The sequence below is a fragment of the Patella vulgata genome, chromosome 3 (assembly GCF_932274485.2).
Source record: "Patella vulgata chromosome 3, xgPatVulg1.2, whole genome shotgun sequence".
Lineage (NCBI taxonomy): Eukaryota > Metazoa > Mollusca > Gastropoda > Patellidae > Patella > Patella vulgata.
Genome location: NC_065881.2, coordinates 58,492,505 through 58,507,146, shown reverse-complemented (window position 1 = coordinate 58,507,146; position 14,642 = coordinate 58,492,505). Strand labels below are relative to the sequence as shown.

General features: G+C 31.7%; 1 protein-coding gene across 2 annotated transcripts; it reads left to right on the top strand.

The window, feature by feature from the left end:
• The first annotated feature begins 361 nt into the window (after positions 1 to 361).
• On the top strand, positions 362 to 13,272 carry LOC126816558 (G1/S-specific cyclin-E). Of its 2 annotated transcripts, none has more exons than XM_050543224.2 (11): positions 362 to 501; positions 770 to 809; positions 1,080 to 1,155; positions 1,285 to 1,338; positions 7,216 to 7,545; positions 7,967 to 8,113; positions 8,259 to 8,354; positions 8,529 to 8,675; positions 9,197 to 9,308; positions 9,814 to 9,971; positions 10,173 to 13,272. In XM_050543224.2, the coding sequence occupies exons 2-11, from the start codon at positions 796 to 798 to the stop codon at positions 10,332 to 10,334; spliced, it is 1,296 nt and encodes a 431-aa protein (XP_050399181.1). In that variant the 5' UTR covers positions 362 to 501; positions 770 to 795; the 3' UTR covers positions 10,335 to 13,272. The 2 variants fall into 2 exon arrangements, with proteins under 2 accessions (XP_050399181.1, XP_050399180.1); XM_050543223.2 differs by having other exon boundaries at positions 372 to 608.
• The last annotated feature ends 1,370 nt before the right edge of the window (positions 13,273 to 14,642 follow it).

Below are 14,642 nucleotides of genomic sequence, written 5' to 3'. Positions count from 1 at the left end.
TATGTTTTGTTTCGAGTTCGAATATACGCACCTTTAATAAACTTTTTCATTTCTGACACTACATACATTCATTTATGAATATTTGCAAATATAAAAATAAATTTGTAACATATATTTCGAGCCAAAAATTGTTTTTCGCGCCGCATTCGTCGGAAGTTAAAACTATACAGCGGGTAAGTGATAACACTAGCATACAATCAAAAGCTTTTTTTTGTCATTATAAAAACAAATTAGTAATAATCGAGATAAATATCAAAGAAACCATTCCAATATATTTATTTTGAAAATTAATTTCCATGTCTCCTGTAAATTAACAGAAATAATGCATGCGCAAAGCTATGCGTAGTGACACACTAAATTGGCGGGACGAGGCAATGACACCTCAGTCTGTTCACAGCTGGCATAGGAGATAGACTGCTTGTGGGGATAGTTCTTAATTCATTGTTAGCTACTCAGAAGCTTATCTTGTGTGATGATAAGTGTTCAATGAAAGTATACAAGGTCAGAATGTATATATATTAACCGTTACCTGGTTTTATCCAACTATTTCTTGTGCAAAGCTCGTTTCATTGGGATGGACCATCAAGTGAAGATTCTTGCGAGATCGAGTAAGTCAACCGGATCATTTAACGCTGGGCTGTTTAGATCAAGTTTGCAAGTGGAAATTATGAAAGAATACCTCATATTGGGACTATTTTAGTAAACTGAATTCTTATTTCCATAGTTAGCAATGCATTTAGGCCTAAATGTCTTTCTTTTATTTCAACAGATAAGACAAATACTGCCAGTCGGAATATGTCAAGGAAAAGGTATGTCACACATTCGTCATTTATTTATGTAGGCCTAAAGTTGAACTTTTTAGCTTTTAACCATGCCTCAAAATTATACAAATTAGTTATTGTCAAGTTTGTTTTTCTTGTAAAATACATGATTGTATAATGCTGGTTATGTAGGAAGTAGTGTACCGGGATACGTTTTATTGACAAAGAACCGGGCGAACGAGAAATGCCTCCAAATTTTGACATTTCATTTGTGCACCGGTAAAGCCTCAGTTGTTTTTATTTTTCATGTATTTTCAGTTCTAGAAATCCAGTTAAATCTAAGACAGACAATGCACCGGTTACAAGAATAAATCGTAAACGGAAAGCTGAAGAGGTACGATTTTGTGTTTACTGTCATTTTGACATTTTATTTCGATATTTGACTAGAATATGTCGAGTCTTTGTTGGTCATGCTAAGTTCAATTTATAACGATATTTACAGACTATTTCTAAATAATTTAAGGTAGAAGATATGGAAGTGGCTGTATCTAAACGAAGACAGCAGTATAAAATTCAGGTTTGTAGATATTTTGGAGTAGTTGATTGTTAAAGTTGAAGTAATTTTGCAGAACTTCGCGCCATGGCCGACCTCCCACTCGCGCGAAATTTTTCGCGGGTTATTTATTTATTAACTTTAATTTATTGTGCTTTTCTGTTAAATTTCATAGTATACGGTTGCTCTAGCACTGTTGGCTTATTGCATATATTATTTGCAATAGTTGTAACTTTTATTTCTTGTTTTCTTCACAAACTTGAATCAAATCTGCAAAGCCAACGGTACAGCCATGTTTGTTTCTCATGCATATTCATTAACTGGGCTTCTGTTATGATTTTTGACCAATGAAATGGCGTATTGGGGGAAATTGGCACGCGCCAAGTTGAAAGATGTAAACATTGAATGAAAGAAAGGAATAAAAAGAGGCGGTTCTTTTGCATGTGGGTCAGATAATTTATAATTTAAAATACCCCCCCCCCCCCAAAAAAAAAATAAATAAAAGAACAACAAACAAAAAAACATATTGGACAACATTGTTAGGTTTACAAATTATTGGTAAAATTATATTTACTATAATTGTTAATTGAAACATCAGTTCTGAATTGTAATTATTTTTTAGCCAGGCCTTAAACTTCTATTTCAACTATTTTAATACACTCTTATCCATTGTTTATACAGCAAATGATTTATAATTAAAAGCTCAACACCTTTTGTAACTGCAAAGTTATTGCTTGTTGAGAGGAGACTAACCTATATTGGCAATTTGAAGAATGAATTAGTGTACAGTGGTAATTAAACAAAAGGTGTTAATTGTCCATTAGTTTTTTCTACACCTTTTTAAATGTAAAAAAAAAAAAGACTGGTCCAAGTGTCTGGAGACATGGATTTGAATCATACATATAATTGTCCAATGAAGAAAAAGTTGGTTGTTGCACGCTTGTATGAGTTGATTTTATAACATTATTTTATTGGTCAGGGTGTAATTTAAGACCCAAGCAGACAATACATCTTATTTCATGTCGCATTGAAAACATTCCGATTGAAGTTTTATAGGATTGTATTTTGGTAATACATTCTTATATAATGCCATCTTGTGGCATGGATCCATCTAGCTTGGGTCATTACTCCAACCTTTACTCATTTACAACTATTTGATCTGCTCGTAAAAATTTGAGACCCAAAATATGTCCAGTTAATGTATTCATGAGCAACAAAGCATCTGGATTCTGTTTCACATAATAGTATTTGTCTCATCAGGTTTTTGAAGCTTCGTCTGGTTTAGAAACTTTTATTTTCACAGTAATTAAAAAAAGAAAAAGAAAATAGTCCTTGATTAAAAGGCCTTGTCCTATATGCAGACTAATTTGGAAATCCTTATTCTTTAATCTTATCAGCACGGTATATAAAAGAATGTGAATTTCTAAATTGGTCTGCATGCAAATTAATAGCAATTACCTCATTCAAGCCATACAAGATTAAATTAAATTGGAAAATTAGTAGATCTGTCTTTCAGGCAAGTGTAATTAAAAGTAATTATTAATGAGATTTTGATTAAAGTAGGTAGCTACTTTTAGTTTAATGGTGTTATTAAGTTAGTGTGTAATTGAGTAAGATTGTTGTGACTGTGATGCTAAACGGACTACTGTCTGTCATCATCTTCATTGCTGAGTTTATCTTCTGTTGCAAATAAATTGAACTGATACTGTCTCAGATATTGTATGTCACTCAACGTCTTCCTTGGCTTAGGTGGTTTTTTTTTTGTATAAAGTGGAAATTAGTTATAAATTTGGCAACTTTAAAAAATTACGCTTAATGATAATGTTATCAATATGTATAATAAACCAGTGATTGTTGTCCAACAGAATTGTTATGTTCCCAATTACTAGATGCAGTTAATCAAACTTTAAAACACTAATTAATCGACTCTCTTCCAACTTGCAAAAATATATTTCTGTACTCTGATAAAGCATGAGTTGTGAAGCCATCTTGAATTCATTGGCAATGCCCTTCATAGCCTCTTGATTTCTCAGATATTTAACATTAACATTGGAAATCTAGAACATTCTACAAATTTACTAGTTGACCATATAGATAAAATATAGACATGAGATGTGGTCAGTACCTCCACTGGGATTTGACCAGGTCATTGAATGGTCAGATCCATGACATTCCACTAGTTGTAACATGTGAAAGTAGTTTCCATGGTCATCAATTTTCTTTTCAGGCTCATTAATCTAGTTGCAAGCAAATGCAAGTCAATGTTACAAATGTAAAATTAAGAAAAAATATAGTTATTTGTTTTATAGTTTAAGTAACAATTTTAGTAACACTTGAAAGGTCATGAAGGGGTGAGGAGAGTTGGACATTAGAACGGCTTGATTGATTATTAAGATTTTTTAATTATATAACTTGTTAACATAACCTGTGTAATGTGTGCTTTATTACTTTACGTTTCTTTTGTTCTTGGAACTTTTTTCAAACAGTAATAGAGCGTGGGGATAGTATTCTAGTAATGTTGATCTATGGCTTGGGTGGTGTTTGACCATGATTTAAATATTGGATTTAAGTCTTTTAAAGTTGTAAACAGATAAAATCCCCAAAATAAATATAAAATCTTTGTGAAGCAGGAGTTTTAGTTTCTGGTGCCACCTGATAAAAGCTTTAAATGATGTTATTGTTTCTTTTTATAGCCTTTAACACATCATTGTACAATTACTCCAGAATCCCTTTGATGAAATATAATGGGGACTGTTGAAAGTGCATCTGAGCTATTTTTAGATTACTAGGCTGGACAGTACAGTCTAGAGTGAGTGACCCTTGCTTGTATTCACTCTGTTTAAGTGGTCTGCATGTACAACTACTAGATTCCTTCACTGTCCTCTGAAACTCAATAACACTCTTTTATTTACAAATTCTATGTTGGTCAGATGTGTCGGATCCCTGGGGCTTTAATGGGTAGGGGATTTTCTGATAATGAGCCTAAAACAAAAGGGGACACATTTTGATTTGAGAGGAGCCATGGGTGGTATTATTTAATTGTTACAATATACGGATTAAAAACCTGCTGTTGGTAAAACAATAGTTTTATTGTCAGATGGCTAATAACACCTTGCCCAGATTGTACAGGACTGGTCACTTAACATTAGCTTAAGTACAAACAGTTTGTTGTAAATTTAAGTTGAAGGGTACCCTTAGACTTAAGATACAGGATACTAATTTAATCCCTCTATAATTTATAAGTATTATTATGTAAGTATCAGGGGTATATTAGATAAATACAGATACCTGTAGATAGTAAGTAATTATACCAGTATGATACTTGAACACTGTATACAACAAACATACTACATAGGTCAGTAAGTTTTCACCATCTTTCGGGTCCCAGGACCATAAAGCTTTTTTTTGACTTTTTTTTTTACTAAAATAAAAATCAAAATAGTATCCAGTCAATCTAATCTAAAAAGATGTGTTAAATCTGTTATATTTTAGGTGGGTCAGTTAGAAATGGGAGTAGTTCTTAGGGATAATACATGTATGTTATGGACTTTCTTGTTCCATTTGTCTAAGGGAGATACATACATAAATTTGATATTTGTCCACAAAATTATACTAGCAGTAAAACACTTCATCATGATGAATATTTGTAGAAGTTGATCTTAACTAGATGATGTTGGTTCTTCTATAATTGAAATAAGGGTAATTATTGCTCTCATAAACCTGCTGACTGTTCTAGCTTTGAGGTTAACCAGGAGTTATCATACATAAGCTTATAATTCTGGTGATTTCTGCATGTGATATATTCAGATTGATGTGTTGAGAAAATGATGTAAGACCAGAAACATATTTGAAATCATTGAAGAGACAGGTTTGCTAATCCTTGTTATCAGTTTCATCCAGTTTAATGCCCAGAAATTGTAATCAAATGATGGGTGTGTGTCTTTTATCACCTTCTATCACTATGAATTATGTGTCGTTGGATAAAAGATGGCATATTTCTTGTAAAGTTATCTTGTCAGATATGTTACACCATCAAGATCCCACCCAGAAAAGTTAATCCCTTAAATTGTATTAAAGGATTTGGCTTTGGAAATCATAATCCGAAAGCAGGGAGAAAGGGGTGTTTCTGGTCTTGAATGTAAAGGTATAGGTCAGTGTGTAATGCTAATAGCCAGTGGTCAGATTGATGGAGAGTGTATGGTCAGTTGGGATAGGAAATGGTCATGCTTGAATGGCTCACTTTATCCCATCTCTTCTCATTAGTGTCAGCTTTAAAATCTCCAGTCTGCTCTGTTAGTAAGGCTTGAAGTGTAAAGGAATGCTGGCACTATCATTCACTGACAAAGCTTTAGCTCACAAAAATTTCTTTTGAGTCTATAGAATTTGATAAATCTGCAGAACTTCCAGGTATTGTGGTTTTTTTTTTTTCATTTCCGATTTAGATTTCAAAAGGGAGAGGGGTTTTCCATAGCTCATTACCTAACCACTGAACTGTTTAATTTGGTTATTTTCAAGCAATAACTATAAAAATTCTAGTACTTGTAGTGGCGTTGGTACAAGAAGTTTTATGTGATTGTTTTAATACATGAGTAATTATTAGTTAGGTGAGGTGTGACTGGTTTTATGATCAGCTTAAGAGCATAGAACAGGTTGAACTGGGGTGACAGGTGGATCACATCATCACCTGTTCCTCCATATTTTATCCTTTTAACTGTTTCACAGGGTTTTGTCCACTAACTACCCTTTATGTGGGATTCAGGCCACTGTCCAGTTTCATGCATAGACTAAATACAACATTGACCTGCAAGCTGGCCACTTGTTGTCCACTTTGAAGGGGTATGTATTGGTCAAAGCCCTCTTCGGGTCATTTCAGCCATTTTAGGACATGCTTGGGATGAGTGGGTTTTAAAATATGCAAACTTGACATTGTTTGTGTCTTGTCATTGACTTTTGCATTATGGTTCTAATCAGGTCATCAATTTATATTATTTGCACTGGTCATTTTCTAATAGGTATTGTGAAAGACAGCGACATAGTGAACCTTGTTGACTAGTAATCCCATTCTTAATATAATTCATGACACTTTAATCATAAAGATAGACATCTTCTGAACTTAGTGCTTTGAATTTGTGTAAAAAAAACAAAACATGAAGATTATCATTAAGAATATTTGAGATTGTGCTCCTTTAGGCAATTTGTATCACACAAAATATGCATTTTATAAATCTGATGTTGATTGAAACCAATTAGTTTTGAAAAAAATTGCTACCTGTGGCTATTATTTAACCTGTAAAAACTCTTACTGTTTACTATTAAATTGATTGATTGAATGAATGGAAATATTGATCAATGACTAGTTAATTAAACAAAGGTAGCAATGTAACATGAGTCTAAAGTGACTGTCAGAAAAGTGACTCTCAAGTTGAACAAAAACCATATGATGTCATTGATGACACAACTTTCCTATTAATTAATTACAAACTTTGTCTTTAAGTTTTAAATTGGAAGCCACTTGTCTCAATTTGTCAAGCGAAGATGGCATGTAGACTGTAAGATTTGATATGAGCCATACTTCTTGTTGGTTGAAGTTTAATGGAGTCCATCAATCAGATTGTGAAAACAGGTTGACTAGTTTGTTATAACATGGTATTACACTATATTACATAATGTATGTAAACTCTATACAGACTTATAGACAGTTTAGATGACTTGAGTTGGATCATGCTATTCTGATTGACACCTGTCTCTCACCCTATCCTACTCCTAGTCTCTTAATTAATATAAGATTTATCAAACTTTTTTTACCCCCATCTGATCATAAGGTACTATTAGTTCATTTGAAAGAAATTTTATGTATTTGTGTTTTCTGGCAAATTTATGGTCTTTGTTTTGTGTTTACAGAATCAATGGATACCAATTTCTGAGGATTCTTCTGTGACATCGTGTTCTATAATTCCTGCCATGGATTCTGTAGAATATCACAGTAGTGTCGAAGAAACAACACCCCAAGACTTTTTCCAAGGTGCACAGTTCCGCTTTCAGAACTACTTCACCACACCTAAATCATTACGGTTTTCACCACTACCTAAATTCAGCTGGGCTGATTCTAAAGAAGTATGGCAGCTAATGTTAAAGAAAGAAGAATTCTATGTTCGAGATACGAATATGTTTGATCGACATCCAGCGTTACAGAGTAGAATGAGAACTATTTTATTAGACTGGTTAATAGAAGTAAGTTGCTTAATTAATCTTATTCACCTAATTAATGCCTACACTTAATTTCTGATCTTATTTCCCTTAATATTAAACTTTAGTTTTCCTTGATTAGGAGATTGTTTTCTGAATTATTGTATCTGGTAAAAACTTTGTGACTGGAAAATAGATAACTCTTTAATTTTTATTTCTCTCTCTCTCTCTCTCTCTCTCTCTCTATATATATATATATATACACACAGTAGAAAGAGTTTGACTCTGTCCTCTAAAATTTGAATAAGCATTGACAATTCAAAAGGCTCATAAGATTGTAGTACTGTACTTCTGTTCCAAGTTTCCTTTCACATTATGGTAGTGATGTAAACATTTTTACAGAGTTAAAATCTTTTGGTTGAAGAATGTTAATCAAACATAAAGCTTATCTCAATGTATTTTTCAGGTATGTGAAGTTTATAGGTTACATAGAGAAACATATTATCTAGCTATGGATTTTCTAGATAGATATATGTCTGAGAAACATAATGTTCTTAAACATCAGTTACAGTTAATAGGAATTACAGCCTTATTTATAGCAGCTAAATTAGAAGTAAGTACAGTTTGAACTAGATAAGGACTTGCATTCATAACTGAATCGATTATGTATTTTTTTAAAAAAAAGTTCATTACATTTTGTTGGCTATATAAGGTTTAAAGTCATAAAAATTATTTTCTTGTATCTTTTCTTTCCCTAGGAAATTTATCCACCTAAGTTAACAGATTTTGCATATGTTACGGATGGTGCTTGTACAGAAAATGAAATATTAGATCAAGAATTAGTTATGTTAAAGGTAGGTACTGAAATATGGAAATGACTTCTTAAATTTACTGATTGTTGGTCAACTATAAAGAAAATATATATTCTGTCCCAATGCAAGGAAGGAGAAGATATGTAACATCATCCATTATTTAGAATGACTGCATTGATGATTTTCTTTTCATAAAGCCTATTGTTTTTCTTTCAGTCATTAAGGTGGGGTTTATCACCTATGACGGTTAATAACTGGTTAGGAATCTATCTACAAGTTTCAAATTTAGAACAAATTAATGAAACTGAACATAGTTTTGTTTATCCACAATTTTCTGGTCATTCCTTTGTACAGATAGCAAGGGTAAGTTGTATTATTTTTAAATGTGATTTTGAGAATGCCAGTGCTTATGTTAAATGTACTTATTTTCTCTGTAACTGTTTGTTTGTGTATTGATATTTTAATTTTAAGTTTCCTTGAAACTTTACAGTAGCTAAACAGTTTTTAAGTTAAAATAAAATATTGAATAAGGCTTGATCTGATGTGTGGCAAGCTCTATTAAACTGTTGTTTCGAAAAATTAAGAATCAGCTGTCTTGTTTGCTGATTTTAGTTAAAAATTTTACTTTAATGTATTGCCAGTGTAGATATAATATTTTCAACGAAGAGCTCGCCCCACTAGACAAATAAATACCTAAATTTCAATGAAATCGACAAATTTTATTTTTGACTCCAATAATAAAAGAGATTATCCATGGATGTTTCAGTGAAATCTGTTACTATATAAAGCATAATTTTTATTTATGGACAAGTGTTTTTGTTTAAATGTTGCTGTGTATTTTCATGCTTCACAAATCATCATCCATTATTATTTCTGTGTTGTAGTTGCTTGATTTGTGTACGTTAGATATTGGATGTCTTCAGTTTTCCTATAGTGTTGTAGCAGCATCTGCTCTTTACCATATGTCATCACAAGAAATAGCTTTATCTGTATCAGGTTTGTACTACTAATATTATAATACCATTTCATGTATCACACCAGTTGAATATTTCCACTTGTTTGGAAAAAATGTTGATTGTTCTCAAAAGCTCTTACATATTATATTAGATATGTAATTTTTGAAATTGAAAAAAAAAACCTACATGTTCTCGAAATTCTGATATTAATATAAGATTTGTTTGGCCTAAGTTATTTAACCAATCATTTATCTAGATAGGGGTCTAAATACAATTTTACGTGACGGGTCTAAAAGTGGTTTTGTGATTACTTACAAGTAGAGATAATAACCTGTACCAAACTGCTGGAGAGGTATTAACTGCAAAGAAACTTGTCAATTTCTTTAGATAGGACGACAAAAAAGCCCTTGGCATAATTATACAGAAACCCCCATCTAGAACAATAACATTGTATTAAAAATGATTAGTCTTCAGATGTAAATGAGGAAGGAACTATCGAGATCAAGTCTTAATTTGTTTATTCAAACTGAATTGTTCTATTTTAGGTTTCAAGTGGCCAGATATTTTACCTTGTGTACAATGGATGGCACCATTTGCTGTAACAATGAGAGAAGCTGGACCATTAGAAATTAAGTTCTTCTCTACTGTAGCATCTGATGATAGTCACAATATACAAACACATTCTGTTACTGTAGCTTTATTGGTAAGTTCAAATTCTTGGACTTTGTCGGTCTCAATGTGGTGCATGCTTATATGTAAACAAAAAGTATAATTGACAGTAATTTAGTAATGAGGTGTCCTAACATACAGCCTATAATATTTCCAGAAAATGGGCTTGGAAGAAGTCGTTTTTGAACTGAGCCACCTCCTTTTATTAATTTATATGATGGTCTTTGTTTTGTAGGAAAAAGCTCAAACCCGCCAAGAAGAAATGCTCAATGAGAGTGGTAGAAGAAGTCCTGATCCTGATGTGGCAGCACGAATTATAACATTATTAACACCTCCACAGAGTGATAAAAAACCTTTACCCACGAACACATATAAACAAGGTTACGAAGCTTCCTAATACATGAAATCAAATCGTCCTTGTTCAGCCGGTGTTATTATGGACTTCTTGAAGATTGGACGTGTTCTGTGCTATTCCTAGTCGTTGGGTAAAGACATTTTGTTATCAGTGCTGTACAAAGATATCTGCTTTGCTCCGACTGAACAGTTTTTTTGTGTTTGTGCTTCAAACGACGGGAAAACCTCCCAAAATGGCAGGGAAAATCAAAACCACAATGACTATATAAATACTAAAAATACAAAAAAAAACAGAAGTGAAGTTAATGTACATGGAGGAGAGAGCGTTTTTTTAAAGATGGTTTCTTAAAAATGAATTTTAATGGAAGATATTGTTCCATAAAGACACAAATGAAGAAAAGACAATTTGACATTTTAAAATTGTAATATAGATATTTAAATTACACTGCCATCTTTGATCTCAGTGAAAAGACTTTTTTATAAGAAAAAGTTAGACAGATGTTGAATGACCATATTGCTTACTTGTATTGTGTATTTGAAGTGAGAGACATTTAGTGTATATGAAATCATTTATGTATGTGTGTCACTGTATACCTTGTATTGATATATTGAACCTATATCATAATATATTTAAAAATGGCGAAAAAAATAAAATTAATGTTGACATGTGCAATGTCTCTTTTTGCAATATTATAATATATTTGAACATTGTATAACTGATATATGTGGTTGTAAATCATATATTTCTAGTAGTGTCCTAAATATGCTGCCTATTAACTCCACAAACTTATGTATGGAGAATAAATTTGTAAGACCCTGTATTTACATAAAGTATTAACGATCAGTACAATTTAAAGATTAAAGAAGTTATTTAAATTGTGATGAAAATATGTGATGAATTCTCCACTATTTATATAATAACACGTCTGATTTCTTTTAAACTTTGTGATATTCTAACATCGAATACAATATTTTCATTTAGCAATAAATGTCAGTGCAATAACTACTACCATTTTGCATTTGAGTCGAGTTTAGGATTTGTTGATGGAACATTCTAACACGATTCAAATCTTACAAAAGAATTAAGATAATTTCAACATTAATAGTAATATATTAAGATGAGAAGTAGATCTGAACTATAATAACGTTATTATTGTGTATATAAAGAAATAATATAGTTCAGTTTGTACAGTGCTCTAGTGTTTAAATCAAGAGATATTCAGACCAATATCTTAGTCCGACATTCATGACCATTGAATGATATGACCCGAATAAAGATAATATTTAACATGTATAACAAATATTGTTTTGGACCTGTGGCTTGCAAAATCACCGTAGTTCTGGTCTGAATTCCTCTTGTTTAATTAACCAATTTTTGGTTAATACCAGAAATTTTTAAAAATGGAGTGAATCTTGTTACACTATGTTAATAAAAGTGTAATAATCACATTACTAATTTTACAATATTATAATTATAAGTAATAATCTCATTATTTATACTGTCATAAGTGATAATAATTTAATTTTAAATGTAAAAAAAAACTGATTGTATTTATATAGCTGTAGAATCAACAATAGTAGTATTAGTAAGTAGACTATTGGTTTATTTCTTACCTCACATTACAATTCCTCTATCATTGAATTCTTGCATCTTTTTATTTAAGTTCAATACTTTAAAGGAATTATTCTAGGCTTGATGGTGAAAATTTCTTATGGTATGCAGGTACACGCATGTCTGAAGACAGCTGTTTAGTTTAGGAAAAAAAATTGGATTTAAAAATTGCCTAAAAAAATAGTTAAATCTATCATTGTAAGATTTGAAAATTGTCAAAAAAAAAAAATTATGCCAAAACACACCATGTACCCAGAGATGAATTTTCTACTGCCTACATTAATGCCCACCTTATTTATATAAAAGTATTTTGTATAAACGGTAGAATAGTTGTGGAGAGTGAATGAAGAGAGAAATGTCGCTGTATTTCATAATATATGTATTCAAAGAGTTCATACAGGTTCATTAATAACAATACATAAAATGAATCTTTTTAGAAACATAATTTACAGTTAATATCTAGTTTCTTCAAATAATTTTGGTTTTTTGAATTGGCTAATTCGACTATTTAATGTTGAATATTATTATAATATGAATGATTAAAGTATAACATATTATATGCCTTAATTATTGTTCAGCATTAGTTGTATGAAGTTAAAAATTGTCTGAAAGAATTAAAAAATGTGTCCCAACAAGATCCTGACCCTTGGTATAAATGATTAATACATTGGAGAATATGTTGTCATGTTTCTTACTAACATTATATACATACTAGTCACTGTCTGTATAACAATATTCTAACATCTTCAGGATTAATTGTAATGTGCACCATGTAAAATAGTTGCAAAATACCTGGTAGAAATTTACTAAAAATAGTTATTTGATTTAAAATTAGATAAACTCAAGTATATTGAATTTAAAAATTTTTGACATTTGTCATCAATGAATTCTACTATTTTGAGATTTATTAATACAAAGGAATTTAAAATTTGATATAGTTTAAGATCGACAAAAACAATAAACAGTCACTTTAAGACTTGAGTTTAGTAAATTGCTGTATTTTACATGTGATTAAATGTTTATGAATGTTAGTTGTGAGTTGTGAATGATTGGTTTATATTGTTATAAAAGTGTTCTATAACTCAACACTGCCAATATTCTCACCAGTTTTTGTTTTTGGTTACCAGATATTATTCTTATTTTATGAAAAAGAAACTATTTTTATACAACTGTTGTAATTATTTTGAGGGTATTTTATTCACCATCAATGAAATGCACCAATAGAATTAAATCACATCAATATGTCTTTAAATAAAAAAAAGGCAACAAGTGATTTATCTTTTTTTTGTAATGGGTTATTTTACTATGTTTTTTATTCAACAAAAAAATGTAATATATAGAATGAAATAAAATGACAACCAAATTTACAAAAATCATTTCATTGTTTGCTTTTTTATGGGACTTGAATCTAATCCATCAATTATGCCGAATCTATGGAGATCTTATTGAAATATTTCACTTTCAAAAGGGTTTTGATGGAAGACAAAAATGTTAAACTATGCCCTGCAGGATCTCAAGACTGTATTTGCTGCTTCAAGATAACTTGCTAATATCTTGAAATATGTATCTGGATATATCTAGATTGCCATTTTAATATGCAGAAACAATAGCAAGTCATGGGCCTAATTTGTGTTTGCATACCAATTATCAATTTTAATAAAAAATGGGGGAAGGATTAAAGGTAACATTTCTGTTGTCTTTGCAAGAAGTGAGTTTAGGTGCAATGAAAGTTGGTGGATTTACAACAGAGTTCTGTTGATTCTTTGGGGAATTCATACAGCCAAACAAAAAATTTATCGTTTTATTTCGAAGGTTATTTTCATGATGCCAGTTAAAACTGATAAGATTCCCTTTTTAAAAATTTACATTGAACTGACAGCTTAAAGGTAAAACGTGAAACACAAGGCTGTGTTGCGTCTGTTTTTATGACAGTTTGAATAACACCTTGGTACAAATTGGTCGAGCAGTTGGTCAGTAGTCCTGAAGGTACGGTACCCCATGGCTTTTGTTACCAGTGGCCAGTTGGTCATAATAGAATTTCAGTCATTAAACCCTCCTTACACAATCTGGGCGCTTGAAATAGAATATTTTATGTGTATGGTCAGTTGTGATTTCAAACTTGTCACATGTTTTATGAGTTGATGTTACATGCTAAAGGAACTAAAATTGTTGCCTGCATGGTTTTACGTTCTGTCGGCTTATGAAGCTAATCAATGTTGATCTATGGGAGTTTAAAAGCAGTAGAAATTCTTGATTCGATTTTCTCGTTCGTCTTAGAGACCACTTAACCTCAGATATTTTGGTCTTTATATGCAAAACACCAGTTCCCGTGCACGTACCCGAAATATGTCCGACGGGCTGTTAAGTTTCCTAGAATTAAGGGGTGGGGGCCCACAGAACATGCATAAAACAAAATCAGAACCAATACGTGTCTCTCACGGGCCCTGCCTATATGTCAGTGGTGCAGCTTAGATTTGACCTACATCTTCCAACAAAATTGACAATAAGAGTATAGTTTTTGCTGGTCTAGGCAAAATGGTCTTACTTGCACTATACTGTTATACTCGTAACCATAAAAAAATAAAATACCATAGGCTTTATAGCCTCAAAATGTCGGAAGTATTGTGATGCCAAACTTTAAACCCCAATCCATTATTTCGTGTGTTATTCAAAGGGGGGGGGGGGGGGGGTACCACAAGGTCGTTGTTCCCCGGCAGTTGGAATTCAATGAAGAGCAGG

Excerpts from the sequence above, each read along its gene's own strand:
- LOC126816558 (XM_050543223.2), top strand. The coding sequence starts at position 575 with ATGGACCATCAAGTGAAGATTCTTGCGAGATCGA. Across the intron at positions 810-1,079 it reads CGGAATATGTCAAGGAAAAG|TTCTAGAAATCCAGTTAAAT; the intron begins GTATGTCACACA and ends ATGTATTTTCAG. Across the intron at positions 7,546-7,966 it reads TATTAGACTGGTTAATAGAA|GTATGTGAAGTTTATAGGTT; the intron begins GTAAGTTGCTTA and ends TGTATTTTTCAG.